This window comes from Enhydra lutris, unplaced genomic scaffold (genome assembly GCF_002288905.1).
Source record: "Enhydra lutris kenyoni isolate GAN:26980312 unplaced genomic scaffold, ASM228890v2 scaffoldscaffold15, whole genome shotgun sequence".
Classification (NCBI taxonomy): domain Eukaryota; kingdom Metazoa; phylum Chordata; class Mammalia; order Carnivora; family Mustelidae; genus Enhydra; species Enhydra lutris.
This window is the reverse complement of record NW_019154099.1, coordinates 26,053,841-26,070,519: the sequence shown is the minus strand read 5'-3', so window position 1 is coordinate 26,070,519 and position 16,679 is coordinate 26,053,841. Positions and strand designations below refer to the sequence as shown.

General features: G+C 33.5%; 1 protein-coding gene across 2 annotated transcripts in view; it reads left to right on the top strand.

Moving 5' to 3' along the window:
• LOC111147077 (kelch like family member 1) overlaps window positions 1-16,679 on the top strand; it is a 388,136-nt gene that overhangs the window by 113,976 nt on the left and 257,481 nt on the right. Inside the window, exon 2 of one of the 2 annotated variants that reach the window (XM_022502960.1) lies at window positions 9,140-9,322. The exons of the other annotated variant lie outside the window; for it this stretch is intronic. Coding sequence (XP_022358668.1) covers window positions 9,140-9,322 — 183 coding nt within the window. The remainder of the gene's footprint in view (window positions 1-9,139; window positions 9,323-16,679) is intronic. 2 annotated transcript variants of the gene reach the window in all.

Sequence of the window (16,679 nt, the reverse complement as noted above, 5' to 3'; positions counted from 1 at the left end):
CCCATCAAACCTTGTGTCTTTTTCTTAGTGGCAGGTGGCATAAGGTAAATCGCTTAAGGTCTTTCACTTTAAAGGCAGTTTTTTAACATATTCAAACTGCTATACCCCTAGAAGTTTCACCAATGTGATAGGCACTTTAAATTCTGCAAGATTTTTCTCCCACTTCCTGACAAGGAAGACATTTAGCATACCTGCTATTTCCTCCCCACCAGATCCAATGACCATAACGTCACAGATGTCTTGGAAACGTGTAATGTTTTATGGATATCACGGTGATAAAAGTTCTTGTGCATTGTAAGGAGAAGAATAGTTGTCATTTCCCTGTGGTAAGACATTGAAATGATGCTCCTGTTAGAAATTAAATAAATTCTTATTTCCTTAATAATGATGATTGAAAGAAAAAGTGTTCTGTCAGCTTGATAGCTGCATACTAACTGCCAGGGTTGTGTTGATTTTTCTCTCTAAAAATATCACATCTGGGGGCGCCTGGGTGGCTCAGTGGGTTAAGCCTCTGCCTTCGGCTCAGGTCATGATCCCAGGGTCCTGGGATCGAGCCCCGCATCGGACTCTCTGCTCAGCAGGGACCCTGCTTCCCCTTCTCTCTCTCTGTCTGCCTCTCTGCATACTTGTGATCTCTGTCTATCAAATAAATAAATAAAATCTTTAAAAATATCACATCTGGAATACATTCTATAATTATCATCACTCCCTCATTATGTTTGTGATAATCTAGTCATTATTCAAGATCCATCTGGAATCTGTACCTACCACATGAACAAATTAAGGTGGACTATAATAGAATCTCTACTCTTTCACGTTTTAATTTTTTTAAAAGATTTATTTATTTGATATATATAGAGAGAGCTTGCTAACAGGGGGAGAGGGAGAGAGAGGGAGAAGGAGAAAAAGAGAAAGAGGCTCCTCTGCTGAAGGCTGAGCTCAACATTGGGCTTGATCCCAAGACCCTGAGATCATGACCTGAGCTGAAATCAAGAGTCCAGAGATTAATTTATTGAGCCACTCAGGTGCCCCTTTCATATTTTACATTTTTTAATGTGCACTGATATCTGCAAATTCCTTATAAATACAGTATAGCTTTGAATTTACTACTATGGTAGATGTGTGGTGGTAGTTCAGTTGACACATTTGTGAGTCAGGAAACCTATAAGAGAATTGTGACAGTTTCTGAATGCATTTTTTTCTAACTGTGCATTCTGAGACCAGGAAAATAACTGCAGGTTGAATCCATCAGCCCACTGAGTGCACCAGGGTATGGACTCCAGCAAATACCAGCTTTGTTGCTTAGCTTTCATGGGCTTCCTCCCTATCTTGTGGATATAGTGGCAGTTTAAATTTGCAAGTCACTTGCTTTAATTCAGGGATAATATTTAACTACTACTAAAATGTTTGGGATTTTTAATCTTATAGTGTCTAGGACCTGATGTCTAGGGAAAACATGGATAAATATTTCCATTACAGAAATGTGGCAGTTTTTCAGTGTTCACTCTTCAAAGTCTTTTAATCCATGAAGAAACTCTGAATCTCTGAGCTAATTTACATAAAATAACATAAAGAGAGAGTATAAAGTCCCACCATGATGACTCAATTCATATTGCTACACAAAAGACCTGTATTTTCCTCATTAAAAAGACTAAGTAATAACTTAGTGGACTATCCATTTCATGCAGGTACTTCATGATAAAGTTGTATTTTCCAGCAATATATATTATCAGTAACTAAAATCTACCAATCACCATTCCATTTCTATGATCATAGTAAAGACCAGCAATTTTCTTTTCTTTTTTCTTTCCTTTTTTTTTTTTTTTTTAAACAAAGGATCAGATAGTAAATATTTTTGGCTTTGGAGAGCATATGGTCTTTCTCACAACTACTGGACTTCCATGTTGTGGCAAGAAAGCAACCACGAATAGTACATAAACAAATGGGTATGTCTGTATCCCAGTAAAACCTTATTTACTGAAACTGATGGCAGGCTTGATTGGACACTGACAGTAGTCTTTGGTGACAGTAGAGTTCACATTGTCTTTAATACTAAAGCTTTATCATCTAGTACAATAATGCCATTGACATTGGAGAGCTCAATTCAATTGTGTCATCAGCACCTATAGTACTTACCAGGGAGCTTCAAAGGTATGCTGTTCTTCTCCTTGACAATAAATGTCATGACAGTGAAAAGAATGCTCCCTAGGCCATCTACCAATTATAGTTACACAGGTTGGCTATGATAGATCTGCTCTATCATGCCCATATACGTAAGCATTTTTAATTCTTCTACAATATGACTAGGAAATGTTGGCATTACAGAATCTAGGATCCCTTTTAATTCAGGCTTTCATTAGCTCAATAGCTATTAGAGCCACTTCTCTGAATCCTGGTTGAGTAGAAATACAGCATTTATTTTGCCTTAATCTGATATTCTTTGAATCTTTCTCTACAGGTGCTTCTCAGGTATTTACTATCCAAGTTCACAGATTATTGTAAGTCCTTTGTTCTGTGGTACATCTTCGCAGAGCAGAATTTGCATTAATTAATCATTCATATATCAATTTCCAACTGCATTTCATATTAGAAACACTTTCAGATTTTATAGCATTTCCCATTCTCTCTGAGTAGTTGTTTCTCTTCCCAGATTTAGCATTTTTTCTTGTTGAGAACTTTCAGATTCTAAATATAATTTATTTGTCAACTATTTTCATCATGTCCTCAATCATAATTTTCTTTATTTTTTTTAAAGATTTTATTTATTTATTTGACAGACAGAGATCACAAGTAGGCAGAGAGGCAGGCAGAGACATAGGAGGAAGCAGGCTCCCTGCTGAGCAGAGAGCCTGATGCAGGGCTGGATCCGAGAACCCTGGGATCATGACCTGAGCTGAAGGCAGAGGCTTAACCCACTGAGTCACCCAGGTTTCCCCATAATTTTCTTTATTTTGAATTTAAAGTCCTTGAAAATATTTAAAATATTTCAATTTTTAAAAAATTTCAAACATTTAAAAATACTTTTAAATAGGTATATCTATAGATTACACATTTTAAAGTTTAGAAGAGGAAAACAACAAATTGTTATTTATGTTTTACATGATTATTTATTATTAAAGGTAGATTTAATTTTTCAAGCAACATATTGCACTGCACTGATACACATCTAATTCAAAAAAGTACTCTTTTTATTTTAAAAATATTATTAGTTACTTTTCTTTTTTTAAGATTTTATTTATTTATTTGACAGAGTCACAGTGAGAGCAGGAACACAAGCAGGGGGAGTGGGAGAGGTAGAAGGAGACTTCCCAGTGAGCAGGGGGCCAGATGTGGGACTTGATCCCATGACCCAGGGATCATGACCTGAGTCAAATGCAGATGCTTAATGACTGAGCCACCCAGCCACCCCTATTGATTACATTTTTATGTCTGGTATTTTATTGGAAATATATTTAGTGCCTTCAAATACATATTTTAGTTCTTTCCACAAACATCGTATAACTAGGTTTTAATATTCTATTTTATAGATAAATTAATTGAGATTCAAAGTGCAGTAACTGATGGAGCCTAGAATAGTTTTTCTCTAACACATGAATTCTTTTTTTTTATTATTTTGTCTTACCAGTGTGTGTGTATGTGTGTTTCAATACTTCTGATAAAAAGCCATACTTAAAATTCCAATTATCTTTTAAGACAAAATTGTACCCAGAAGCGACTTTAATGACTGTATTCATTTTTCTTGTTTCTAAGTAGTAGCACCTGGTGCTTGAACTCTATCCCTTCTAATATTTCCTGGATCTAAACCTCTCTCTTGGGGGTTATTAAAAGATTTGAAATTAGTGTGTTTGTATAGCTAGACATTCATTCTGATCACCGGTTTACTCTGCCATGCTGATATATGATGATGATGTTTCTTTTGCTAGTATTCTAATAATGCAAAGTTGATTCTTTAAATTTACTTATTTATTTAAAAATGTTTCCCTTTTCTTTTCTTTCTTTTTTGTTTTAAATTATGAAATATTAACTTTAGGTGTAGAAGTTTCAAGTTTAAATAGATATGCAATAATGTGTTTTATTGTCTGAGAATGTTTGCTTATTTCTTGATCTTTGATATTTTTTACATAATAATTTGTAAAAATGGCTTTATGGATTTAAAATTGAAATGACATATGCTTCATATAAAATAATTTAAGCAAAAGGAAGGAATAAAATGCAAACTTTTGACCAGAAATATTTTTACAAGTTACAATAAATATTTTGCTAATGGAAACTTAATATTAAGAGAAGTCTGCAGTGTACGCTAAATTTTATGGCTAAAACAAATAGTTATTTTTCACTTAAATAACAGCATCTTTCACTACGTTTAGGTCTTGCCCAAGAATTATGTATTGGTAATTTCTTTATCTGGTATTATAGAAAATTTTTTTGATTATTCCCTCAAAACAAAAGCTAACTTATTCAAGAGAAAAAAGAAAACTGCTTGCAAATTTATTTTTTCATTTTAGTTCTACTCTTACATAGTGACATTAAAGATATAATAATAAGGCATGCCTGGGTGGCTCAGTCATTTAAGTGTCCAACTCTTGCTTTCAGTTCTCAATCATAATCTCAAGGTCCTAGGATCAAGCCCTCCACCCTCCACCCCACCCCTGTCATCCAGGGCTCTGTACTTAGTGGGAAGTTACCAGGGTCCTAGGATCAAGACCCACATCAGGCTCCCTACTCAGTGGGGAGTCTGCTTCTCCCTCTCCCTCTGCTGCTCCCCCTGCTTGTGCTCTCTCTCTAAAATAAATAAAATCTTAAAGAAAAAAAGAATTCTAAGTATTCTGACGTGGAAACCCTTTTTTAAATCCTGAGGCAAAGTTCAAGGTCAAAGAGTTCTACTCAAGCCTGGTTTCAGGAAATGATTTATGAGAAAATGTGAAAGCACTATGACAATGATTTTATAGGGAGAAAATCAAGTCAAACCAACTTAACCAATTTTTCTGACAGGAAAACCAACCTTCAAGAAAAAATAACTAGTTTTCAGATCTAATAGGGAAAAATTCAAAGAATTAGCACTTTTAAGGGAAAAGCTAGGAGTGAATAAGAATTCTGGAAAAAAAAATAGTTTGAAGCCTAGTTTCTAGCTCTCTGTTCTTTTGATTTATTCTTTTAGATTACTTTCAAGTTCTTCAGAAGAGGCCCACCTCTGTATTATAGTCAAGATTTGTTAGTATACCTTGATTATGGAAAAGAAGGTTCTGCCTTGAGAATAATTATCTCTAAATAAATCTTGTCAAATTCTATGCCCTGTTTGATTTGCTGTCTGTGTTCTCACTAAACTCTAAAACTATATTACTATATGTCTTTCACTATTTCCTCTAATATCATGTCCACCCCAACTTGAGTGACTTGATGATAAACTACTACACTAAATTCTTTTCCTGATAACATTTCCCAGGCTATGAAAATCTTAGTGAGGTGTAAAACTTTCTGCCCTAAGTATGTTATTTGACTTGTAGGAAATTAAAATAAAGATCTGAATGTAGTCTTTATCCCCAACCCCCTTTAAGCCTATCTGGAGTCATTCTGCAGGACTGTTTCTAGTATCTTGATGTCAGGACACTATTCATGCAGTCTTGTACCAGACCAGAAACATCAGGATATCAGTGGGGCAGTTTTGATCTACTTGGTAACCTGCGCTCCTGACTTTATTCTCCATAACTTCCTCTAACCCAATAATGAAAAGTTAATTCTAGATTTAAAAGTCCACCCTACAGGGAATTTTGTGACTTTTCTGTTCAATGTGTTTGTCAATGTGTAGAAGGATGTTCTTGCCACATATTCCTGAGTCTGAATTCCTAAAATGTACTCTGGGAAATGACTGTATTCTGGAGTTGTAATTTGCAAACTTGTGAAAGGCAAACATGTGGTACAGCAAAATTTCTATCAGTTTTAAATATTTAAAGGAAATGGGTAAAGTCTGATGGAAAGAACCATATTGTGTAGACAAATATTGTAGGTAACAGAGAACACACATAATTTTAATGGATTTAGATTTGTAAACTTGTCTGCAGTTCTTTTGGATTTTCTATGTGCACAAACATGTCTTCTGGAAATAATAGCAATTATATTTGTACTTTCTGGTCTAACTCTAATGGGCTTTATTTCTTTTTTCCTTTTACATTACATGGTAAAGAACCTCTAGAAAAATGTTGAATAGAGATAGTACTAACAAATTTCATTTTCAGTCTCAAGAAAGAAAGGTTTCCATTAATATGGTTGCTATATGAATGAATTAGGTGGTTATATGATTGAAATGTGTTCCTTAATTAAGTACAACTTACTTGTGATTCATTATACACTATACATTTGATATACTTCTTTTTTATATACTTTTTTTTTCTTTTCTTTTTTTTTAAAGAGAACTAGGGGAGCAGAAGAGGCAGAGGGAAGGAGAAATAATCTTAAGCAGACTCCACGCCTAGTGTGGAGCCCAATGCAGGCCTCAATCTCATGACCCTAAAATCATGACCTAAGCCAAAATCAAGAATCCGACACCTAACCAACTGAGACCCCTAGAAGCCCCATATATACATTTATTTTTTACATAGAGTTTGTATTTAGTTGCTAGTGTTTTGCTTAGGATTTTTGCAAGTATGTTTAGAAGAGAAAATGGCCATTAATTATCTTTCCTTGTAACATCCTTTCCAAGTTTTGTTTCCATGGTATATTTGCTTCATTAAATGAGTTGGAGGAAGGGTTCTTTTTAACTAGCAACTTTTAAGAACTTGTTTTACTGTGGATGGATAGTGAATCTTTAATTTTTGTCTTGATGTCTTTAACACATTTTTGAAAACTCTTGGCCATTATGTCTTCAGATGGCTTTTGCCCTATCGTGCCTCTCCCTGTTTTTAAGAGTACAATTATATGAATATTGTAATTTCTTACATGTTTCATTTGTTTCAGAAACTGTTTATCTTTTTATCTCAACATTTTAGTTTCAATATTTTCTATTATTTTTCAGCTTATGTTTTTCTCACCTGCATGTATTCTGCAAGTTCAGTTCCTCTATCAAAATCTTAAATTATTATATTTCCACTTGATTTTTTCATATCACCTAATGTTCTTGATACTTTACAGTTTGTCATCTATATTAAAACATAAAATATTTTATTATTAAGTTACTATAAATATATAAATATTAATATTATACAAAATATATTTAATGTAAAACTATAAAATATATTTAATATAAAATATAAAAATATAAATATATTTAATATAAATATTAAAATATTTTATTTTTAATTAAAAATTAAATTTTATTTTTAAATATTTTATTATTAAAGTACTATATTAAAATATAGTAATGATGGTTATTTTCACATCCATAACTAATTGTGATCCTTCTATTCAGAGGTACATCTGTAGCACCTCAGAGCCTGTTTCTATTGTCTAGTTTTTCTCTTTGGTTCTAGTTTATTTATGGCCCTCTTTTTTTTTTTTTTACCTTAATGTCAAGCACTACATACATGCACAAGAAATCAGAGTTTCTATGAGGTTATCTTTTTCTAAAGGGGTTTATTTTGACTGTTTGCTGACATTTAGATTAGATCACATTAATGCACTCAGAGACTTCATTGATTCAGATCTAGGTTTCCGTCTTTATATTATCTTGTCAATTTCCATTTCCCTTGACTCTTAGGATAGAACCCTTAAGGGAGTTCAACTGAGATCCTGTGTATTTACGAGAGTCCGTCATCCTTCCTGGTCCTTGAATTCAAATTTTTATCTTTTGAGCTCTATTTAACTTTTCAATCTTCAATAAACCATTTTCTGCTTGCCTAGTGGTGCTTAAGAATCACAAATATCTCTGGGGAAAGTGTGCACAATGACAGCCTTTCCCAAACTTTCCTCCTTTATGGCCCCTCATTTGTCTCTCAAGTTCTGGCTACCTTTGGAGCCCATAATTCCAATATCTATCTTTTCATCCAAGCCCCATGATACTATTGGCTGCGGCATTATGCTGAGTTTCTCAGATTCTCACCTTGTGCTGCTTATAATTAGTAAATACCTTTAGAGGGAAAGAAGAAGCAGTGTAGAATTTTGAGCTGACTTCCATGATTTTTTTCTTTATTCTAAGATCTTGGTCTTTCAAGTCCTGGTTGTCTTAGTAGCTATTATTAAATTCATTTAGTTATTTTGATATCATATGTAACATTTTTTCCTGGTGTTCTCAGTGAAGGGTGTAGTCAGCTACAAGTTACTGCCCTGTGATTAGAAGAGGAATTCTCCATACTTTCTGTCTTGAAATAAGCTACTTCACTATTATTGTTATATCTAATTCATTTTAATTTTTAAAGTTATAAAGATTTAATTAGCATGGCATCAGAATACTTGATTCATTCTTCTGGCCTATCATGCATATATTTAGAGTCTTCTCCTTAATATGCAGTATGGTATTTTAAAGCCTTCATTGTGAAACAGTCTATGATAGTAATGGATTTAGTAGCCAAACTTAAGTATCATGAATGTTTCAAAATTTTAAAATTTATCACATATACATTCATATATATGGTTAAAATATTTGTTAGTACTGAGCTACTATGTTTTATATATTTTTTAAATTAGTTGGGTATGGAATATGAAACTCAATAATTTACTTTCAAATTTGTTGCCAATCTTTTTTACAAACCATGTCTCATAATTTCTTATCATGAAAATCACCTACTTCTGTAAAGGAACATTTACTATAACCTCACAGGAATTGTAATTTAGAATAGTATAATTAGATGATCTACCTCAATTTCAAATGGATTAAATTAACTTTTTATTAGTAATCAATTTTAGAAGAGGCATGTTAGTAATTTACTATTTCTGTTACTTTCTCAGGTTTTTTAACTTAATACCCTACTAAATATAGATAACCTATCTTTTAAATCATTTTTAAACTAGAAAAAAAGATAATTAACAATTCATTTATTGCTTCCTAGAGCAAATTATTTCACCCAAAATAGATTTTTCTGACTTACATTAATAATGATTAACATAAGAAGACATGCATTGATTTTGCCGTAAAATTCTAAAACTCTGTATTGTTTTGGACAACTCCTAGCACTTTATAAACACCATCTTTTTTGTGTGTGATTTGTAGGCTGACAGCAACTAGCCATTCATTGACCCCTCAAAGTGATATGGACTCCAGTAGCTCTGAAGAATTCTATCAGGCTGTTCACCATGCTGAGCAAACCTTCAGAAAAATGGAAAGTTACTTGAAACAACAACAACTCTGTGATGTTATCCTGATTGTCGGGAACCGAAAAATACCTGCACACAGGTACAGTAACCTGTCTTTATTGGATAAATGGATATGTTTAGAAGTGATAGTCTGGTATATAGAGTGTAGAACCTTCTATGATTAGAGAATTAATAATCCATTTTTTGTGGCACGATAAAACTTGATATTTTTAAAAGATTTTTATTTATATGACACAGAGAGAGGCAGCAAGAGAAGGAATACAAGGAAGGAGAGGGGGAGAGGGAGTAGCAGTGTCCGTGCTGAGCAGGGAGTCAGGTGCAGGGCTCAATCCCAGGAGCCTGGGACCATGACCTGACCCGAAGGCAGACACTTAACAACTGAGCCACATAGGCACCCCAAAATGAAACTTTATTAATGGGCACTGGGATTTGAATTTCATATACTTTTCACATGTCATGGAATATATTCATCCTTTAATTTTTCCCACCATTAGAAATGTAAAATCTGTTCTTAGCTGTGGGTTATGCAATAGGCAGCAGGCCAGATTTGGTCTATAGGCCATAATTTGCTGATCCCTATGTTAAAGGACTCAAAATTTCAAGCCTTTGATTCATAGAAGAAAGAAGGGGGTTCAAATGCAATTTGAAATATTTTGACTTTGATATTTTGTTATGAATTTCCAGGTAATTTATCATATAATAAATATGATATGCATGATATTTTATTATAAAAATATTGTGTCTGTGTGTTCCCATATGTTTATTCATTAAGTGACTGTTATGCTCTCAAATGTTGTCAGGCTCAGAGATTAGATGATCAAAAAATTACTGAGAATCAAAGTTAAGATTTTCCAATAAGAACATCAAGAACAACTTGCTATTCCATCTATTAACACATGCCATTTTTCATAATGCTATTATTTAAATGCAAAAAATAATGAAGCATACAGGTAAATTTGCAGAATTCTACATCACAAATGTATCCTACTAAGTTTTGTCAAATGATCATAGCTAAATTTATATAAAGTAGTTGAGAATCTACATTTTTAAGGGAGCTTGAATTATTTTTCTTTTAATCCTTCTTTTGTGGGAAGAATTACAATGCCATTTTAAGTAATCTCTTTTAATAAATAAAGCAAATATAAATACTTCAAAAATAAAACTTCCTCTACCTAGTCTTGATAAAGTAGTCCATTTTATATGAATCATAATTGCACTAAGTGGAAATCCATTTTAATTTAGGAGAATGTACTTAAGATCTGAAATGAGATATATGTTTCTGCCAAAATTAAAAGAAAATTTGGTTTTCTTGGGTATATATTATTTGTTTCAACTAGGAAATTTAAAGTATTTCATGTTGGGGCGCCTGGGTGGCTCAGTGGCTAAGCCTGCCTTTGGCTCAGGTCCTGATTCTGGAGTCCCTGCATCCAGCCCTTTGACAGGCTCCCTGCTCAGTAGGGAGTCTCCTTCTCCCTCTGCCCCATACCCTTCTCCTGGGTTTTCTCTCTCTCTTCAATAAATAAGTAAAATCTTTAAAAAAAAGTATTTCATGTTGACATCTTTATTTTGCATTTATTAATTTAAAAAAATTTATAACATACTAATATGATTCTTATGGTCCAATATATTTGAAAGATAATTTGCTTTTAAACATCCCTTATGTATTTATGATTTATAATTCTAGATTACAAGAACTAAACATCCAATTATTTTGTGCATTAATTTCTTACCAGTTCACTTATGAAAATTCATTAAATTTGATATTTTTACTTGTTTTTCATTTTTTGTTTTGATATTGCAATTGAGAAAATAATTTAATTTTGATACTTATTATTTTATTATTTTAAGTAGTTGACTATATAGGCAAATAGCCTTAAACTACCCTGATGTATGTTATTATTATTAATGCTAATGAATTGGTAGAAAGTGTAAGTTATCAATATAAAAAATCTTTTCAATGTACTCCTTTTTCCTATATTTTTAATTTAAATTTTATTATTTAGATAGTGTATGTACATCTAAGGGCTAACTATTAAAAACATTCCTGAAGAATTAAGCTATATTTCTGCCATGATAGCAATATTAAAATGTGAAAGTCAATTTGATATGCAAGAAATGCATAGGAGGGAACATTTAACATTGAAAAACTAATGTAGGTCTGGTAGGGTTCAAAATATCAGTTAACTATGGCAACAATTTTAATAATATACTATCCACATGCATTTTCAAATATTTCTATGACATTGCATTATTATTGGAAGAAAGCCATTAACAAATAGTCATTATTATTGAGATATTCAATGTTGTAATATTTGTGGCAAATATGCAAATTATCCTGAACTCTCATCTTAATAGCAAGTAGTTAAAAATTCTATTGTGAAAGATATTCTTAATTTGAGAGTGTAACTAAATTTACTTCATTTAACTTATAAATTGGTTAAATAATTATATGTGTGTGTGTGCGTGTGTGTGTGTAAAAAGACAGAGGGACTCAATCAACTCAAAAGTATATTAGCACATCAAATGCTCATTAATATTTTAAAAGAGCAGTGTTTCATGTAATTTACATAATGTTATTTTATAGCCTAATATTGGTAGTAATTTAATATTTCTCATTTGAAGTATTTTTAATCAGTATACTGAATAATTCTCTCATGTTAATTATATTCTACATTGTTTTGTTATTCTTTTTATCTAGATTTTTAATATTATTTTCTAAATAACTTAATTATACAAGTTATTTTATAATAATCAAGATGACTAAGAAATAAACTTGATTGTTACTTTAGATTATCCTAAAATATCTGGGTAATTATTACTTTTACACATATAACTCTGAATGTTTAAATATTTTATGTAGTTAGCAGACATTGTAGCGAGTAATTATTGTCAGCATCTATACTTTCCTTAAATGTGATAAGAAAAATTTTAGCCTAAGGCTATCTTCTAAATTCATGGAAGTAAGGATTTATATATTTTTTACATCATGACTTAAGACTTTAGTACTATTTTATAAGTAATTTATGTACTTATGATTCTAAGTTAAACATACATTAACTAATATGTGGGAAAATATTTATGGGGCACCAGGAAAAGGCAAGTGCTGTTTTTAGTAATCACAGTTACATTGTATGTCCTTATTTATACTTTTGCACAGTAAAATGTTAGTAATTAATGCAAAATCAGTTCTTTGCTTTAAACAAATAATCATCTTAGCACCAGTAACAAACGAATGGATTTTACTTATTTTGTTATATTTTGATTAGCACAGATGACTATTGCCTTTGGGCAAAATATATATGATGTTACAATCATTAGCACTGGAACATGGGGCTATTATAATAATTTCAAATAATGAAAAAAAGAAGCAATTTACATTAAGATCTACTGCTCCTTTAGGAAAGACACTGAAAGCTAATCTTATAAGCACTCACTAAATATTAATTCATGAAGTAATGTGTATTTAATTTCTTATTATTATCTCATCATTCAAACCTTTCAAATCAATCCCTACTTAAGTTAATAGATTATGACTATTAAAGGGCTCTCCATAAAACCCTTTGTTTTTGTTCTGGTTATATTGTATATATGTTTTTAACCTGATATAAGTCACAACTATCAATGTATTTATGAAATGTAATGTTTATATAGATACATTCGATTACTGCTAAGCATATATTTAAGTACGTTAGTTCTAAAAAGCTAATAATACTTAAGATGACACGCTAATACATTTTTGTCATGGAAAATAATCAAAATTCTGAATTTGTCAGTGCTTTATGTTTTCAGAGAAACTCTAAAATAAATATAAACTTCCCATAAATGGCCCAGAATAATTGATTATCAACAAGTGAACCAAAAAAACTGAATATAAATCCCTGAGTACTACATATAGGGAATTTTTGTTAGGTAGTCTACCTGTAATCAGGGATGTCAGATGCTAAAAAATTAGACTGACAGGATCAATTTTAATCATCGGACAGCCAATTTTTTTTTCATTTCTTCTTTTTTAAGATTTTATTTATTTATTTATTTATTCATTTGTCAGAGAGAGAGCACACGCAGGGGAGCAGCAGGCAGAGGAAGAATCAGGCTCTCTGCTGAACAAGGAGCTGGATGCAGGACTCGATCCCAGGACCCTGGGATCATGACCTGAGCTGAAGGCAGACCACTTTAACCAACTGAGCCACCCAGGCATCCCTGGACAGCCAAATTTTCAATGCTAGGAGAATTAAAGGGTTTTCAGAGCCTACTTTGTTAAAATGCACAGGTGTAGAATGAAATACCATTTAGTCTGTGAAAGTCTTTTCCCTCTCTAGCCATTATTAAGAGTAAGTGCATTTCACAGAAGTAAACGAGAAAATCTTAAACAACTAACATCCTCTGAGTTGGAAATAGTATTATTTATAATTTTATGTGCATAGAAATACACATATATATAGATATGTATATATATATATATATGATACATATATATGATTTTAGTATTTTTTACTGAGCACTAGCATGAAAATAGTTGAAGCTAAAAGTGGCAATTGAAATGATATATTTAGAAACACTTAGGGGAACCTGAGTGGCTCAGTCAGTTGTGTCTGCCTTCAGCTCAGGTCATGATCTCAGGGTCTTGGGATCAAGCCCCACATCAGGCTCCCTGTTCAACAGAGTTTGCTTCTCCCTCTCCCTCTGCCCCTCTGCCTGCTTGTGCACTCTCTCTTTCTCTCTCTTTCTCAAATAAATAAATAAAACCTATTTTTAAATAAACAGTTAAAACATATTAAATGCAGTAAAAAGAAATTACTTTCATAAGTAATTTTGATATTAATATTCAGAAGTAGACAAGTAGTACTATATCTGTACTGATGGAAAGTTTATTTACATAGATTTTCTGTGATGACAGAAGAGTAACTCATCTCTTCTATTTTATTAAATCCAACATCCACCTAAATCTCTCAGTCAGCCTGATAGGGTGACTTGGTGGTTTAGTTGGTTAAGCAGCTGCCTTAGGCTCAGTCATGATGATAGAGTCCTGGGATTGAGCCCCACATTGGGCTCCGTGCTCTGTGGGGGAGACTGCTTCTCCCTTTCCGTCTGCCTGCCACCCCCTGCTTGTGCTCCCTCTCTCTGTCAAAAAAAATAAAATCTTTTTTTTTTTTTAAATCAGCTTGATAGTTAATAAAGCTCTGAAAAACTTCAGGATTAAAAAAAAAAAAAAGTTCTCAGTGCCTTCTGGCTTCAGTGGCCCCATGTAATAGCCACAGTTCCAGGCAGTACCCATGGTACCAGGCTTCCAGAGGGCTTCTATGGACTCAGGCTCATAGCATATCCCAATGTCAGTCTTCTTTCATGGCTAGGTCTCCTGGTGGCCCCAGGTTCCCAATCACTTGCTTAGAACCCAGGCTACAGGCAGGTTCTTAGGAACCCAGACTCCTGGCTAGGCCCAGCCAGGCTGACTACCAGAGATCCAGGCTTTTGACCCACCAAAGCACCAAGCCAACTTCCATGTACACATGGTCCATAGCCCACCCCAGTGTCATGCTGGTCCTTGAGGACCTAGATTTGAGGCTGCCTCTACTTGTCCCAACAGCAAACCTGGCCCAGATAAAAGAACTTTCAGGCCAGCTCCCAAGGTCCCAGGCTACAGGCTGACTCCAGAGGCCCCAAGCTCCATGCTTGCTCTGGCACCAAGGTAAACACAGTATCCCTAGTATCCCTAGCTTCCAGCTTGACTCTGATGAAAGCAGCCTCCCAAACCATCCTGGGACCAAATCAGGCTTTAAGGACACAGATGCCAAACTCAACCCTGGTACCTGAGACCCACATCCACTTATGTAGGTCCAGGTCTCAAGCTAGTCACTTCAGACTCAAGTGCCAGACCCACCCCAGTGATCCCAAGATCCAGGTACCCCTGAAGACTCAAGAACCAGGCTAGTCACATGTATACCAAAGTACCAGGCCCACCCACCTGCTGACCCTAAACCAGATCTCACCACCCAAGGACTCTAGCAGGAAGCTTGTACCACCAGTTGACACACCCAGAATCTTCAGATGGGCGGACTGGTGAAGGACTTTGCCTGCCAAAGCCAGTCTATAAAGACTGGAAGAGCCACCTACTTCCTTGAATGCATAAACAATAATGCAAAGCTGCAAGGATCATGAGCTAAGAAAATATGTCACCACTAGACATGCCTTAGAAGAAATGCTGAAAGTTGTTCTTCAAGCTGAAATGAATGGACTTGAATTAGTAACATGAAACCTTGAAAGTATAAACCATACTTGTAAAGCCAAGTATACAGTCAAATTCAGAATATTTAAGGAGCACCTGGGTGGCTCAGTGGGTTAAAGCCTCTGCCTTCAGCTCAGGTCATGATCCCAGGGTCCTGGGATTGAGCCCCACATCGGGCTCTCTGCTCAGTGGGGAGCCTGCTTCCCCCCTCTCTCTCTGCCTGCCTCTCTGCCTATTTGTGATCTCTGTCTGTCAAATAAATAAAATCTAAAAAAAAAAAGAATATTTAAAACTGTAATGTCATGATGTGTTAATCATGTAACTCTAATACAGAGATTAGAAGACAAAAAAAAGAAGACAAAAATTTTAAAGATAATTATTGCAATCATCATGAGTTAATGGATGTACAGTATACAAAGAGGTAAATTGTGACATCAAACAAAATATGTGGGGAGTAAAAAAAAGTAGTTTTTGTATGTGATTGAGATTAAGTTGCTATCAGCTTAAAATAGACTTTTATATTTATATTTATATTTATAGGTTGTTTTATGTAAGCTGCTTGGTAACCACAGAACAAAAACCTCAAGTACATATACTAAAGAAAATAAAAAGGGAAAGCATAACATTATAGAAAACTATTAATTCACAAAAAGGATAACTAGAGAGGAAAAAAGGAATGAGGGAAATGCAAAACAGCCAGAAAACAATTAGGTGGCATTGGACATCCTTACCTATCAATAATTATTCTAAATATAACTGGATTAAATTATCCAATCAAAAGGTATAGTGTGACTGAATGGATTAAAAAATAAGACCCAACTCCATACTGCTTACAAGACACTCACTTAGGCTTTCAGAGCACACATAGTCTCCAAAAGGAAGGAATGGAGAAAAATATTCCAAGGAAATGCAAACAAAAAGAGACCAAAGGTAGTTATACTTTTATCAGACAAGATAGACTTTAAGTCATAATGGTAACAAGAAACAAAGATGGTCATTATATAATGATAAATGAATCAATTCACCAAAAGGATACAATTATAAATACATTGTGATAATCATTTTCAACATATATGTGCATCACATTTTACACCTTAAATAAATGATATGTGTTAATATCTCAATAAAATTGGGAAAGGGAGAGATAAGAGAAGCTGAAAAACTTTTGTTTCACTTGTTTTCCCATCATTAAAGTATCATTTTATTTTATTTT